The sequence below is a fragment of the Heterodontus francisci genome, chromosome 6, assembly GCF_036365525.1.
Source record: "Heterodontus francisci isolate sHetFra1 chromosome 6, sHetFra1.hap1, whole genome shotgun sequence".
Classification (NCBI taxonomy): Eukaryota; Metazoa; Chordata; class Chondrichthyes; order Heterodontiformes; family Heterodontidae; genus Heterodontus; species Heterodontus francisci.
This window is the reverse complement of record NC_090376.1, coordinates 71,826,475-71,841,846: the sequence shown is the minus strand read 5'-3', so window position 1 is coordinate 71,841,846 and position 15,372 is coordinate 71,826,475. Positions and strand designations below refer to the sequence as shown.

Below are 15,372 nucleotides of genomic sequence, written 5' to 3'. Positions count from 1 at the left end.
GTCTCTTCAGACTACTAGAAAAGATTGGATGTCCACCAAAGCTACTAAGTATCATCACCTCATTCCATGACAATATGAAAGGCACAATTCAGCATAGCGGCACCTCATCAGACCCCTTTCCAATCCTGAGTGGCGTGAAACAGGGCTGTGTTCTCGCACCTACACTGTTTGGGATCTTCTTCCTGCTGCTCTCACATGCGTTCAAGTCTTCAGAAGAAGGAATTTTCCGCTACACAAGATCAGATGGCAGGTTGTTCAACCTTGCCCGTCTAAAAGCGAAGACCAAAGTACGGAAAGTCCTCATCAGGGAACTATTCTTTGCTGACGATGCTGCATTAACATCTCACACTGAAGAGTGTCTGCAGAGTCTCATCGACAGGTTTGCGGCTGCCTGCAATGAATTTGGCCTAATCATCAGCCTCAGGAAAACGAACATCATGGGACAGGATGTCAGAAATGCCCCATCCATCAATATCGGCGACCACACTCTGGAAGTGGTTCAAGAGTATACCTACCAAGGCTCAACTATCACCAGTAACCTGTCTCTCGATGCAGAATTAAACAAGCGCATGGGAAAGGCTTCCTCTGCTATGTCCAGACTGGCCAAGAGAGTGTGCAATGACACAGAACACAAAAGTCCAAGTGTATCAAGCCTGTGTCCTCAGTACCTTGCTCTACGGCAGCGAGGCCTGGACAACGTACGTCAGTCAAGAGCGATGTCTCAATTCATTCCATCTTCGCTGCCTCCGGAGAATCCTTGGCATCAGGTGGCAGGACTGTATCTCCAACACAGAAGTCCTCGAGGCAGCCAACATCCCCAGCATATACACCCTACTGAGCCAGCAGCGCCTGAGATGGCTTGGCCATGTGAACCTCATGGAAGATGGCAGGATCCCCAAGGACACATTGTACAGCGAGCTTGTCACTGGTACCAGACCCACCGGCCGTCAATGTCTCCGCTTTAAAGACGTCTGCAAATGCGACATGAAGTCCTGTGACATTGATCACAAGTCGTGGGAGTCAGGTGCTAGCGATCGCCAGAGCTGGCGGGCAACCATAAAGGCGGGACTAAAGCGTGGCGAGTCGAAGAGACTTAGCAGTTGGCAGGAAAAAAGACAGAAGCGCGAGGAGAGAGCCAACTGTGTAACAGCCCCGACAACCAATTTTATCTGCAGCACCAGTGGAAGAGTCTGTCACTGTAGAATTGGCCTTTATAGGCGCTCCAGGCGCTGCTTCACAAACCACTGACCACCTCCAGGCGCTTACCCATTGTCTCTCGAGGCCAAAGAAGAAGACTACCATCTAGTGACTTTCTTCTGTTAGAACAGCCTATCCCGTTGTGTTCACATGCTAAGGCTGAGAATTTCAACTACCTAGCACCAGGGATATGCACAGACATGTTGCACCACGGACATTTGACAAAATTATTGACTCAGCCATGGACATGGGGGCAATTAATCGGTATATAAAGTGTATAGCCAATCTAATGCCATCAAAACACAGTCCGATTTAAAACACATTTCTCCCTATAAATAAAGTCGCTAAGCACGCATACATCAATGGAGAGGAGTGCAACAGTATTAGCTAGCTGGCAAGCAAAATAGTATGCAATGCCAATGTAAATTACTTTTGTTGACAAAATTGAGCTAGCTACCATGTTACGGGGTAGGAAATAGACTTATCAGATGACCTCTGTGGATTCACACTGTCAGGAAAGTAAATTCATCCAATAGACCATGAACCCCAAGGAGAAGATTGTTATCTACCCTCAAACTGGATTGTAAATGATGCACATTGCAGTTACTGACCTTTGAAATATTTGTAAATCTTGTCCTTTAATTCAATTTGCAGCAAACAAAACAGTTAATAACTGTTTCTAACATAGTTATTGAAACATAATACATTTTTACTATGTCTTCCCCAGCAGTTTTTAAAACTGCAAATGCAGCATGGATTTTGTTATGGAATGGTAGACAGTTCATCACAGATTAAGGTTTATTAAAGAAATCCATTACATTGTATTTACTAACTATTGTGTATGGGGGTCAGCAGCATCCTGTTTCTGCAAATATCACTCAGCCCCATTACACCATACTCTTGTATTCCTGCGGAACTTACAGTGCTGACTTCTGGAGATTCCGTGGATTTTCTTGTCTGTTTCCCCTCAATACAAGTTCTGGAACAGTGTGATTCCAAATGGATAGCAGCAGAATTGCAACATTTATATAGAAGTAAAAGCCCAACATGTCACTGAGCTTGTGTCCCAAATAAATGCCAGAGCGTAGAAATCAAGACATTCCCTAAGTGACTTTTGCCATTTTAAAATTAGTTTACAAAACACAAGCTTTTAAACTTATGTTTTGAAATAACCTAGCTGCTAGTTTAAAGGCTTGGAGCAGGGATGTCCAACCTTTCCACGTTGGGGGGTGGGGTGGTGGGGGGTGACATTACAATTTTTGTCTTGAGAAAATTTTGGAAAGATAAAGGTGTTAAAAATTTATCTTACTAATAATCAAAACAACAACAAATTGTATTTTTATGAAGAAATTTTGAATGAGAAGACTAATTTTTGACTTACTTTCTTGTCACTATGTTGGACACTGATTTTGTAAGATACCTGGCATTTTGTTTGCTTGCACAAGTAGTCAATGTCTGCCCGCACACTTGTAGCAATGCAGAGTATTCTGGATAGATGTCCATCTGTCAGGAGAGATCGTGATCGTGCTCTCGCCCTCTTCTCTCTTTGTCTCTCTCCCCCTCCCTCTCTGTGTCATCTCCCCACTCTGTGTCAACCCCCCTCTCTGTGTGATCGCTCCGTGTCGTCCCCACATGTCACTCCCCCCTCTCTGTATGGTCCCCCGTCTTTGTGTCTCCCTCTCTATCTGTCCCCTACTTTCTCTATCTCTTTCCCCCTCTCTCTATGTTCCCCTTCTCACTTTATTCCCCTTTGTTCCCCTGCTCTCTCTGTTCCTCCGTTGTCTCACTCTCTACCCCCTTTCTCTCTGTCCCCACTCTCTCTCTGCCCCTCTCTTTCTGTCCCCACTCTCTCTCTCTCTCTCTCTGGCCCCCTCTCTCTCCGTCACCCTCTGTCTCTCTGCCTCCCTCCCTATCTATCTCTCTGCCCTCTCACTGTCTCCCCCCGCTCTCTTTCCCCCTCTCTCTCTCTTTCCCCCTCTCTCTCTTTGCCTCGCCTCTCTCTCTCTGCCCACCTCACTCTCTCCCCCTTCTCTCTCTGCCTCCCCTCTCTCTCTTTCCCTCTCCCTCTGTTCCCCACTCCCTCTCACTAGCAGTTGCTGAAAGTGGGAACAGCAGTTTCCAAACTTCAGTCAGCTCTTTGCGGTTTTCTGGTGGGCTTTTAAAAAAATTAGAACCCACCGAAAAACCCAAATCTGTCCAAAGTTCAGAAACCGTTGTTCCCGCTCCCAGCTACAGTCAGCTATGAATATGGAAAGGAGCGTTAATGACCATTAAATAAAGATCTGAGATTGAAATTCCAATTCAGTTGTGAAACTGACACTTGTGATTGTTTTTAAAAGCCGGTGTGGTCGGAAAGAAGAAGCCAATGGGAAATTTCTCATCCCTGAAATTATCAGTCACGGACCTCAACATTTTTTACTACTGTTACGACCGAGGCAGGAGGAGTGCACTGCTAATTCAGCCCCACTTCTCTACAGGTCACAGCATATCAATAAATTTTCCCACTTAACGAAACAGCCAATTAGATATTCTATTTGTACCCAGAATAAAGCACACCAACCAGGTTTCTTTAATAAACAACAAAATTATCAGTTTATTATAAAACCACGTCTTAACCACTAATGAAGTAAATATATACGCGAATTGAAATATTACAGCCCTGTATTTTTTATAGCCTAGTCCTCACATACACTCACATACATTCAAAAACCGGTTAACCGGGAACAAATGGAGTTTTGTTTACAATTATTACAAAGGAATAGAAGGAAAAAAATAACTTTTACTGAAGAGAAGAGATGGAAGTCCAGTGTTTTGGCAAGGTGTCCCAAAGTTGAATAGTTGGCTGCCACTAGGAATTTTTACAGGCGAGGTTAATGAACAGTCTTTTTGGGTAGATGTTCAAAGAAATTCAACTGCAGGATGCTTCACATCGGTCTTACAGCAGATGTGCAGCAACAGAGTTTTAGTTCCAACACATTCGATGCAAAGTTCATTTGAAGATGCAACTTGCTGCAAATATTCAGGATGTCTTCAAAATGCAGGAGGAAAGAGTACCACTTCATTCAGGCTTTTGCTTCTCAATAGCAGGGATTCTTCAAGAGGCTTTCTTCTGAACTCCTGGCAGATCCATCTAAAATTCCAATTGCCTGCTTTAGTCCAAACCTACTAGCTTTCAACAGTACAAAATGAAACTACTTTTCCAAGCAAGTTTCATGTTAATCATAAATTCTCGCTTGTCACAACAAAGGATATCTCTTAAGTCAACGCCCCCCCCCCCCCCCCCCATGTGTTGCGTACTTGAAATCACCTGTTTTCCAGTATTTGTTTACTGGTCAAAATCAGGAACCTCTAATTGACCTTCCTCTTTTTTTAAAAAACATCCATAAAGTTCAGCTATCTCCAGATGCCTCACTGTCCATGAAATCTTTCCCCAGTCTTCAAAAATATAGATTCCCAAGTTTCAACACAAAAGATGGAAATTCTGTAACACCTCCACCCTTGGCAAAATGAAATGCCATTTTTGAATGCGTTTCATTACAATGCAATAAAAACAGAAGTTGAAAACATTTTAACGCACATTTTCTACACTCATGCCCCCCAATCACTCTATACTTGAGGTTAATACAATTTTGCTTTGTACCAACTTTGCTCATATAATTCAAACAAAGTTAGGTTTGTGACAAAGCATCTACGATAACATTATTTCCCCCCAAAATGTGGCCAATCCTTAAGTGATAGGGCTGCAACAGTAAATTCCATTGAAATATTCTGGCATTCTGAGTTTTAAATTTTTCCACAAAGGTTAATGGGTTATGGTCAGTATATATCTGTTTCTCTGTAGTCGTGGCAGACATAGACTTCAAAATGTTTAAGAGCCAATAATAGACCTAACTTTTCTTTTTCGCAATGGAATATCTTTTTTGGTGGCAATTTAGGTTTTTGAATAGTATCCCACTGGTCTGCCTATGCGCAATTCATCATCTTGTAACAAGACTGCACCAACCCCCAGGTCATTTTAGACGGACCACTGAACCGTGTGTAAATTTCACGGTTTCTCTGTGACTATGGGAGAAACTAATAATTTTGCTCTGGCCAAATTATTCCCTAGGAGTAGGTCAATTCCATCCACTGGTAAACTATGGACAACTCCTACAGTTACCATTCCAGACATTAGGTCACACTCTAGATGCACTTGATACAAAGGTACTCCCTGCCAATACCATTGACTAAAACTTTAGCATTCAGTGCACTCTCTGGTGGAAATGTTATGCTCTTCTCCAGCAAAAGAGTTTGGGTTGCTCCTGTATCCCTAAGTATAACTATAGTTTTGCCTGCCTCACTTGAGGGATAAGGAGTTACTTTTCCTTTAGACAAGAATTCCCTATCACTTTCAGGTATCTTTTTCTCAAGCCCTACACTCAAATTGTTTTTTATATGTGGTTTTACAGCTGCCGTCAAAGCTACAGCCTGATCTGCTGTACTCTTAGTCAGAGCCCCTTTCTCTGGACATACCTGAGCAATTTTCCACATTGTCGATTAGATGCCAGTGTTGTAGCTATACCGGAACAGCTTGGTGAGCTGCAGCCAGTTCTGGAGCACAAGTCTTCAGTACTATTGCTGGAATTTTGCCAGGGCCCATAGTCTTTGCAATATCCAGTGCCTTCAGCAATTACTTGGTATCACATGGCGTGAATTGGATTGGCTGAAAACTGGCTTCTGTGATGCTGTGGACCTCAGGAGGAGGCCGAGATGGACCATCCACTTGGTACTTCTGACTGGATAGTTGCAAATGCTTCAGCCTTGTCTTTTGCACTGATGCGCTGAGCTCCCCCATCATTGAGGATGGGGATATTTTTGGAATCTCCTCCTCCTGTTAGCTGTTTAATTGTCTGCTACCATTGACAACTGGACGTGGCAGGACTGCAGAGCTTAGATCTGATCTGTTGGTTGTGGGATCACTGAGCTCCATCTATCGCATACTGCTTCCACTGTTTGGCATACATATAGTCCTGTATTGTAGCTTCACCAGGTTGACACCTCATTTTGAGGTATGCCTGGTGCTGCTCCTGGCATGCCCTCCTGCACTTTTCATTGAAACAGGTTTGGTCTCCTGGCTTGATGGTAATGGTAGAGTGGAGAATATGCTGGGCCATGAGGTTACAGATTGTAGTTGAACACAATTCTGCTGCTGCTGATGGCCCACAGTGCCTCATGGATGCCCAGTTTTATGTTGCTTGATGTGTTTGAAATTTATCCCATTTAGCATGGTGGTAATGCCACCCAACACAATGGAGGTATCCTCAATGTGAAGATGGTGTTTTGTCTCCACAAGAACTGTGCGGTAGTCACTCCTACCAATACTATCATGGACAGGTGCATCTGCGACAGGTAGATTGGTGAGGACGAGGTCAAATAGGTTTTTCCCTCTTGTTGGCTCTCTCATCACCTGCCACAGACTCAGTCTAGCAGCTATGTCCTTTAGCACTCAGCCAGCTCAGTCATTAGTGGTGGTACTGAGCCACTCTTGGTGATGGACATTGAAGTCCCCCACCCAGAGTACATTCCCTTGCCACCCTCAGTGCTTCCTCCAAGTGCTGTTCAACATGGAGGAGTACAGATTCATCAGCTGAGGGGGGGCAGTAGGTGGTAATCAGCAAAAGGTTTCCTTGCCCATGTTTGACCTGATCCCATGAGATTTCATGGATTCCGGAGTCAATGTTGAGGACTCCCAAGGCAACTCCCTCCTGACTGTATACCACTGTGCTGCCACCTCTGGTGGGTCTGTCCTGTCCATGGGACAGGAATTACCACGGATGGTGATGGTGGTGTCTGGGACATTGTATGGTATGATTCAATGAGTATGACTATGTCAGGCTGTTGCTTGACTAGTCTGTGGGACAGCTGTTCCAATTTTGGCACAAGCCCCCAGATGTTAATAAGGAGGACTTTGCAGGGTTGACAGGGCTGATGGTGCCTTTGTCATTTCTGGTGTCTAGGTCGATGCCAGATGATCCGTCAGTTTTATTCTTTTTAGACTTTTCTGTAGTGGTTTGATATAACAGAATCGCTTGCTAGGCCATTTCAGAGGGCATTTAAGAGTCAATCACATTGTTGTCAGTCTGGAGTCACATGTAGGATAGATGGCAGATTTCTTTCCCTAAAGGGCATTCGTGAACCAGATGGGTTTTTACAACAAAAGACAATGTTTTCATGGTCACCATTATTGAGACTAGCTTTTTAAATTCCAGATTTATTAATTGAATTTAAATTCTAACCGCTGCCATGTTGGGATTTGAACCTGTGGCCCCAGAGCATTAGCCTGGGCCTCTGGATTGCTAGTCCAGTGGCATTACCACTATGCCACCATAGGCAAATGTGAATAGGAACATAGGAGCAGGAGTAGCCCATTCAGCCCTTCGAGCCTGCTCTGCCATTCAATATGATCATGGCTGTTCATCCATTTCAATGCCTTTTTCCCACATTATTCCCATATCCCTTTATGTCATTGGTATTTAGAAATCTGTCAATCTCTGCTTTAAACATACTCAATGACTGAGCTTCCACAATCCTCTGGGGTAGAGAATTCCAAAGATTCACAATCTTCTGAGTAAAGAAATGTTTCCTCATTTCTGTCCTAAGTGGCTTCCCCCGTATTTTGAAATTGTGTCCCTTGGTTCTAGACTCCCCAACCAGGGGAAACATCTTACCTGAATCTACACTGTCTATCCCTTTAAGTTTTTTGTAGGTTTCAATGAGATCACCTCTCATTCTTCGAAACTCTAAAGAATACAAGGCCAGTGTCCCCAATTTCTCTTCATAGGACAGTCCCGCCATCCTGGGAACAAGTCTGGTGAACCTTCGTTGCACTCCCTCTATGGCAATAATATCCTTCCTAAGGTAAGGAGAGCAAAACTGCACACAGTACTCCGGATGCAGTCTAACCAAGATTCTATACAATTGAAGCAAGACTTCGCTACTCCTGTACTCAAATCCTCAAATTGCTTGCTGCATCTGCGTGTTAGCTTTCTGTGACGTATTGATGAGGACAGCCAGATCCCTTTGTACATTTACACTTTCTAATCTCTTGCCATTTAAGAAATATTCTGCATGTGTTCCTCCTACCAAAATGGATAACCTCACATTTTTCCATATTATATTCCATCTGCCATGTTCTTGCCCACTCACTAAGTCTGTCCAAATCCCCTTGAAGCCGCTTTGCATCTTCTTCACAACACACATTCCCACCTAGTTTTTGTGTCATCAGTGAACTTGGAAATATTACAATTGGTCCCCACATCCAAATCATTGATATATATTGTAAAAAGCTGGGGCCCAAGTACTGATCCTTGTGGTACCCCACTAGTCACAATCTGCCAACGTGAGAATGACCTGTTTATTCCTACTCTGTTTTCTGCCTGTTAACCAATCCTTAATCCATGCCAGTATATTACTTCTTATCCCATGTGCTTTAATTTTGCTAACCAACTTCCTGTGGGGGCCTTTATCAAAAGCCTTCTGAAAATCCAAGTATACTACATCCACTTTATCAATTCTGTTAGTAACATCTTCAAAAAACCCCAGCAGGTTTGTCAAACATGATTCCCCATTCATGTTGACTATGCCCAATCAGACCATTATTATCCAAGTGTCCATTTATCACATCCTTTCAAATAGATTCTTGCATTTCCCCTACTACTGATGTAAGACTAACAGGTGCGTAGTTCCCTGTTTTCTCTCTCCCTCCCTTCCTAAAGAGTGGAGTGACATTTGCTACCTGCCAATCTGCAGGAACCATGACAGAATCTATAGAATTTTGGAAGATGATCACCAATGCATCCACTAACTCCATAGCTACCTCTTTCAATGGTCTGGGATGTAGAATATCAGGTCCCGGGGACTTATCAACCTTCAGTCCCATTAATTTCTCCAAAGCAACCTTCTTACTAATACTAATTTCCTTGAATTCCTCATTCTCCCTTGGATCTCCAATTCTGGTAGATTTCTTGTATCTTGCTCAGTGAAGACAGACACAAAGTAATCATTCAGCTTCTCTGCCATTTCTCTATTCCCCATTATAAATTCTCCTGACTCTGCCTGTAATGGACCCACATTTGTCTTAGCCAAACATTTCCTTTTACGTACCTATAGAAGCTTTAACAGTCCATTTTTATGTTTTTTGCTAGTTTACATTCATATTCTATTTTCCCTTTCTTTATCCCTGTCTTCATCCTCCTTTGCTGTATTCTAAAATCCTCCCAATCCTCAGGTTTACTACTAATTTTGGCAACTTTATAGGCCTTTTCTTTTACTCTTATACAATCCTTAACTTCCTTTGTTAGCCACGGTTGACTGCCTCTACTTTTGGAGTTTTTGTGCCTTGGAGGAATGTATAATTGTCGTAAACTATGTAATAATTCTTTGAAGACTATCCATTGCCTATGTACTGTCATACCTTTTAATGCATTTCCCCAATCCACCTCAGCCAATTTGCCCCTCATACCTTCATAATTTCCTTTGTTCAAATTTAACACCCTGGCTTCAGATTGAACTACCTCACTTTCAAACATAATGTAAAATTCTATCATATTATGGTCACTCACCTCTACCAGTTCTTTTACAACAAGATTATTAATCAACCCTTTTTCATTACATAATACTAGATCTAAAATAATCTGTTCTGTAGTCGGTTCCTCAACATACTACTCTAGAAAACCATCCCTAACACATTCCAAAAACTCGTCCTCCACAACAATAGTGCTCATTAGGTTTACCCAGTCTATATGCAGATTGAAATCTCCCATGATTACTATATTACCCATGCTACGTGCTTCACTAATCTCCTGATTAATACTATGCCTCACACTACCACTACTGTTTGGTGTCCTATAAACAACTCCTACCAATGTTTGCTGCTTCTAGCTGTTTCTTAGCTCCACCCAAACAGATTCCACATTTTGTTCTTCCAATCTGAGATCCTCCCTTCCTAATGTACTGATCCCCTCCCTTATTATCAGTGCAACATCGCCTCCTTTTCATTTTTGCCTGTCCTTCCTAAATGCCCTAAATGCACACAGTAAATGTGATAAATGGCCAGTTAATCTGTTTTGAAGGAGGGATGTTTGCCAAGATGATGAGAGAATTCCCTTGCTCATTTTCAGATAGCGTCAATGGAATTTTTCAAATCCATCTGAATGGGCAGACCCAGACCAGATACAGAAAGGTGAATTTTAATCCCCCTCCTCCCTCTACTGCCACCACAACTGTGATCTGCTAATTCAGAACAGAGCAGGGATCAAACACTCTGTATTTTCCTTCTGAGCCATCAGGTAGCTTTAGAAAGTCTCTTTCTACTAATACAATCAATCATGAATTAGAGTAAGGCTACACACCAAGATGATTTTCTGAGAGATATGACTTTTGGTCATAAAATGTTGCCTATATATAGTAATGCTGATCTGCAGGAGTAGGGTTTAAGTCAAGTATGGAAACGGCTCAGAAAGATCTACTCAGAAAATATCCATTGAAAGCCAACTGACAATTGGAGGAAATTTACATTCAAGAAAAACACTGTAAACTTTGAAACATTTTGATGTTAATTCTAATAAAGCTTTAAATCATGGTTTTAAATTTTGTTGCATAGTTGTGACCAATGATACAATAGCAACCCAAGTCACTCCTCCATTTGCAAATATTGTACTAAATGGCAGTGACTTACTTTATTTTATGTTATGGTCTTTAAAAATTATTCTAATAATTTCCACATCTTTTCCACTTCTGCAATTACTCCGCCTTCTATGCAACATTCTATCATTTGGGTGTATGGTTTAATCACTGAAGTCACCATTCTTGGTAAGAATGAAAACATAATATTCATTGGCGAGAATGAAAGAGTTATTGTAACATTAGCATAATCAACGAGTTGAAGCACTAAACTCATTGCTATTTGTTTCTATTTGTATTATCTAGGAGTGCCAGTTTTTCCCAGTCGATGCAGTTGCCTGGTTCCACAAAGAAGGATGGAGACATAACCTCACAAAAGTTACCACAAGTTTATTCACATTGTGTCAATGGGGTCAGTGGGCAAATCCATGGCTTTCATAAATTACCAAAATCAGAAAAGCAACATATGGAACAAAGGGACACCACTGCTTATGATTTGCCTAGGAGTCTGGGTTATGATGGTGTGGGCAAATTTGGCTCACCTGGGTTAGACAATGATGATGAAGAGGTGTACACATATAACACTCCCAATAGCACTCTTTGTAGACGACTTAGTGAGATTTCCACAGACTCCTACGATGTTCCGTCAACACCTATATCTAGCTACAATATTCCAAGGACATTCACCTTTGACAGAAACCACAACCCACTATCCACAGGCTCTGGTGATTCGGCAGCTGCGCCTCCTCCACGGCCACCAAAGCCTGCACAGATAGATCGGAAGTCAGAATGGGGTAGCCCCAAGCAACATACTCGCAATAGCAAAAGCAAACAAGCAGCGTCTGCAGCAACAATCCCTAGAAGGAACACACTCCCAGCAGTAGATAACAACAGACTTCACCGAGGTAATGACTTGAAATCATAAGTGACATATTTTAAAATACTATGCACTGTAAAGTAGCCAGATAGCTGCAGGTATATCATCTCCCAACTGGCAGCTCCTGCATTGAAGTTCTATCTCTGCGCCCTAGTGTTCCATATAATTTCTCCGAACTGATGATCACTGTGGCATCCCTGGAGTAGCTCACAATCTATATGGTTCCACCTTGACTTTCAAATGAACAAAAAGCAAAAAAATTCAAATGCTGGAAACCTGAGATAGAAACAGAACATGCTGGAAACACTCCGCAGATCAGAAGCACCTATGGAGAGAACATGGGAGTAAACAATTCGGGTACACTCCTTTGTCAAAACATTGTTTTCTGAGTTTCCAGCATTTTCTGTCTTTGACTCTAAAATGGATTACTTAAGGTACTGCAGAGATGAGACTGTAGGTCTGCAGTATCAATATTTTTGCACATTCCAGAGCTCAAAATCCATCTATGCGGGTGCATTGAGCAGACGGCAGTGTGGTGATGATATGACACAATCCCACTCTTTTCTGAAAACAAACAGTATGATAATGGCATTACAGTGATGCAGTGCACTGGGGCTTGCTATGTGCGGCAAGACAGAATGGAAAGATGAAGGCTCCTAATCTCTGCTTTACATCTTTGGGAATTTACCAAGCAAGATCAGTGTCTTCCTGAGGGAGGGACTATCAGAGCAGCTATCTTTATCAGGCCATTCATATCACTGTGGGTGGTCAGGTGAGATGCATTGACAGTAGTGTGCAAGCAGTTCAATGCATTGCCTTCATGGGCCTGGAAGGTGCATAGCCTGGAAAATCCTGTAAGGAAGAAAAGCAGAAAATTATAGGGCAACATTCCAATAAACAGAATGGACTAATGTTTACACTGCTCTGATACCAGTGCAAAACCAATTTGAAAGTCAGAACTAGAAGGACAAGAATTATAACACTGGGAATTTCCTCGAGTGGTTGTGGGGTAGGGGTTCTCCTGATTGACCGTTGTAAATACAGTGGACAATGGGCGGAAATCTGTTTAGACTGCATTATCAGAGTTTCTGTAGACCTGCTGTCAATGTTTCAATAGCGGATCGGGAGAACCCCTGAGGAAATTCCCAGCATATGAGTCCATTGTAAGGCATAATTTTTCCTTTATGTCAAGATTCATTTGCAACTCATTTAACAAGCAAAAACAGAGGTGTGATTTAATGTCAGAAATAAATGTATGTTTTACAATATGGAGAAAAGCTTCTGAGTCTCACCCGCCAGCAGGAAATATCAAAAATTGGGGCTTGCACTGCTCAGAATTTTGCTTGAAATTATTGGACTTGAATTTCCAATGTGCACTTAAATTTTCGATTTGCGCTGCTGGCGATTGAGGGTCCCTGCCAGGAATATTAAATCAGAAAATTCATCCTTTAATGTATCTTAATAAAGAAGAGCTAAATTTCTGTGTTTAGCTGAGTAATAACACAGTCCCATTTCTCTGGTGATTTAGTCATCTGTAAAATGTCTTCCAACCAGTGTTTCTATTTTCCCAGCTTCTTCATGTGAAACATATGATTATCCCAGTCATGCTGCAAATAATGAAGGCCACTCCATGGAGTCTGTTAATGATGGATTCAGCTCTTACTTGGTAAGAAGCATAATGAAATTATACTTTACAACTTAATGGCTCTTATATTAATTGTAATGCATGGGTATTCTGAACTATGTATCTTTGGCAAACATTACCTTGTATTTTTCTGGAATCTTGCTTGTCTTGCAAACAATATTTACTAAATTGCACTTCCATCATTTTTCCAACTTGATCGTGAAACACCTGCTCATCCTGACACAAATCTTCCGATGTATTACATAAGAAACAAGTACTGACTAAACAATCCAAAGTGCAGAGTGTTCCAATACATTTCTCTACATCACTCAGTGTGTGACATGTATGCACATGCATTTGAGACAATTCTGTATTCTCTTTTTTTAACAGAGACATTGACTCATTCAAATTAAATGAGTGAATTCATTTGTCAAATTAGCAAACAGATAAATGTCATTTGACTTTGTTATACATCTGTACACTGATATCAGCAACCTAGCGCTCTCTCTCTCTTTCTCTCACTTCCCCAGTTTCTTCTCAATTTTTCTGCTTCCTAAAATCATCTTGTCCAGTCATGTGGCTCCAGCCCCATGTCACTACACTCCATATATTTGTACTGCTGGCATTGAACCCCCCCACCCCCCCAACCCCTCCATCCCCTCCATCCCCCCAACCCCTCCATATTTGTTCCTAGTCAATCCCATGTGCTAGAGTGCCTAACCTTCTGTATAATGTTATTAATTGGTTGATTCAGTGCCATTTGTTGTTGCTTTATGATAAAAATAAATTAAATTGTGCAATTAGGCAGTCATTACCTCCCCAGTGTTTGGAACTTGCTGTTGCTTCATCTGCCAGACACTTAGCTGATATTGCAACAGTACAATTCCTGATTTCATGAAATGCCATGGACAGGAAGGAATAATTTCTGATTAAGGGAATAAGGGTTAAGAGAATCAAGGGATAGTGAATAGGACAGGAAAATAGAGTTGAGATAAAAGATCAGCCATGATCATCATGCATGGAAGAGCAGCTCGAAGGGCCGTATGGCCTACTCCTGCTTCTATTTTTTAAATTCTTATGAAATGGCCCTCAACAGCAGCAACTGATAAATAAACTACTGGAATTCTATAACTGCTCATTTGGACTTGGGGATCATATTCATTGCTAACAATCCATGTTCAACAACAATGACAAAAAAACAATTTTCATTTAGATATCACCGATCACCGATTCAGTCGCAAAATTGCTACCAACCTAGCCACAACTTAAGATACTGTTTAAAATCCACCTCTTTGACCAACCTTTTGGTCATCTGCCCTAATATCTCCTAATGTAGCTCAGTGACAAATTTTGCTTTTTAACACTCCTGTGAAGTGCCTTGGGATGCCTTATTAGGTTAGAAGTGCTATATAAACACAAGTTGTTGTTGTTGTTGCCAATTGATTTCAGCCTGTTTGCTTTTCAACCTAATTGCCACTTTGCACCTGCAATTTATCGACCTTTCTGCCTATTTTGAGATCCCTCTTTTAGCTGAAGCTATTTGGTCATTGCAAGGAATTAAAGATAAATTATTTTAATTCACTAGTTTTTCATAGTGACAAATCTAAATGCATTAAAAAGACAAAACAATACAGGACACATTCAAACATATCTAGTTATGGTTATGAAGGAAGTTGAAACAAAATTCTTTTGTTTTCACAGAGAACAAAATTCACAGAATCCCGTTCAGAAAGCATGGAATCTGAGGAAAATTATGTGCCAATGAACCCAGGTTCATTGTCTCCATTTGTTACAAACACTGTAGAGGGTTGTCAGGATGTCTACATACCCATGAGTCCTGGTCCCCACCACTTTGACTTCCCTGGATTCTCCTCAGCTACGTTCCCCACCCGCAAAGGAAGTACAGCCTCTCTCTGTCACAAATTCAACTTTCCTGGAGACCTGCTGCCACCTCCAGTCAACCGGAATCTCAAACCAGACAGAAAATGTGAGTTTTATCTGTTTTACTTAATTT

The 15,372-nt window shown here is 41.7% G+C and overlaps 1 protein-coding gene across 2 annotated transcripts in view; it reads left to right on the top strand.

Moving 5' to 3' along the window:
• Positions 1 to 15,372, top strand: part of gab2 (GRB2-associated binding protein 2) — a 415,117-nt gene that overhangs the window by 372,274 nt on the left and 27,471 nt on the right. For both annotated transcript variants that reach the window (XM_068033915.1, XM_068033914.1), the window contains exons 4-6: positions 11,164 to 11,762; positions 13,306 to 13,400; positions 15,060 to 15,345. In XM_068033915.1, the coding sequence (XP_067890016.1) occupies positions 11,164 to 11,762; positions 13,306 to 13,400; positions 15,060 to 15,345 (980 nt within the window). The remainder of the gene's footprint in view (positions 1 to 11,163; positions 11,763 to 13,305; positions 13,401 to 15,059; positions 15,346 to 15,372) is intronic.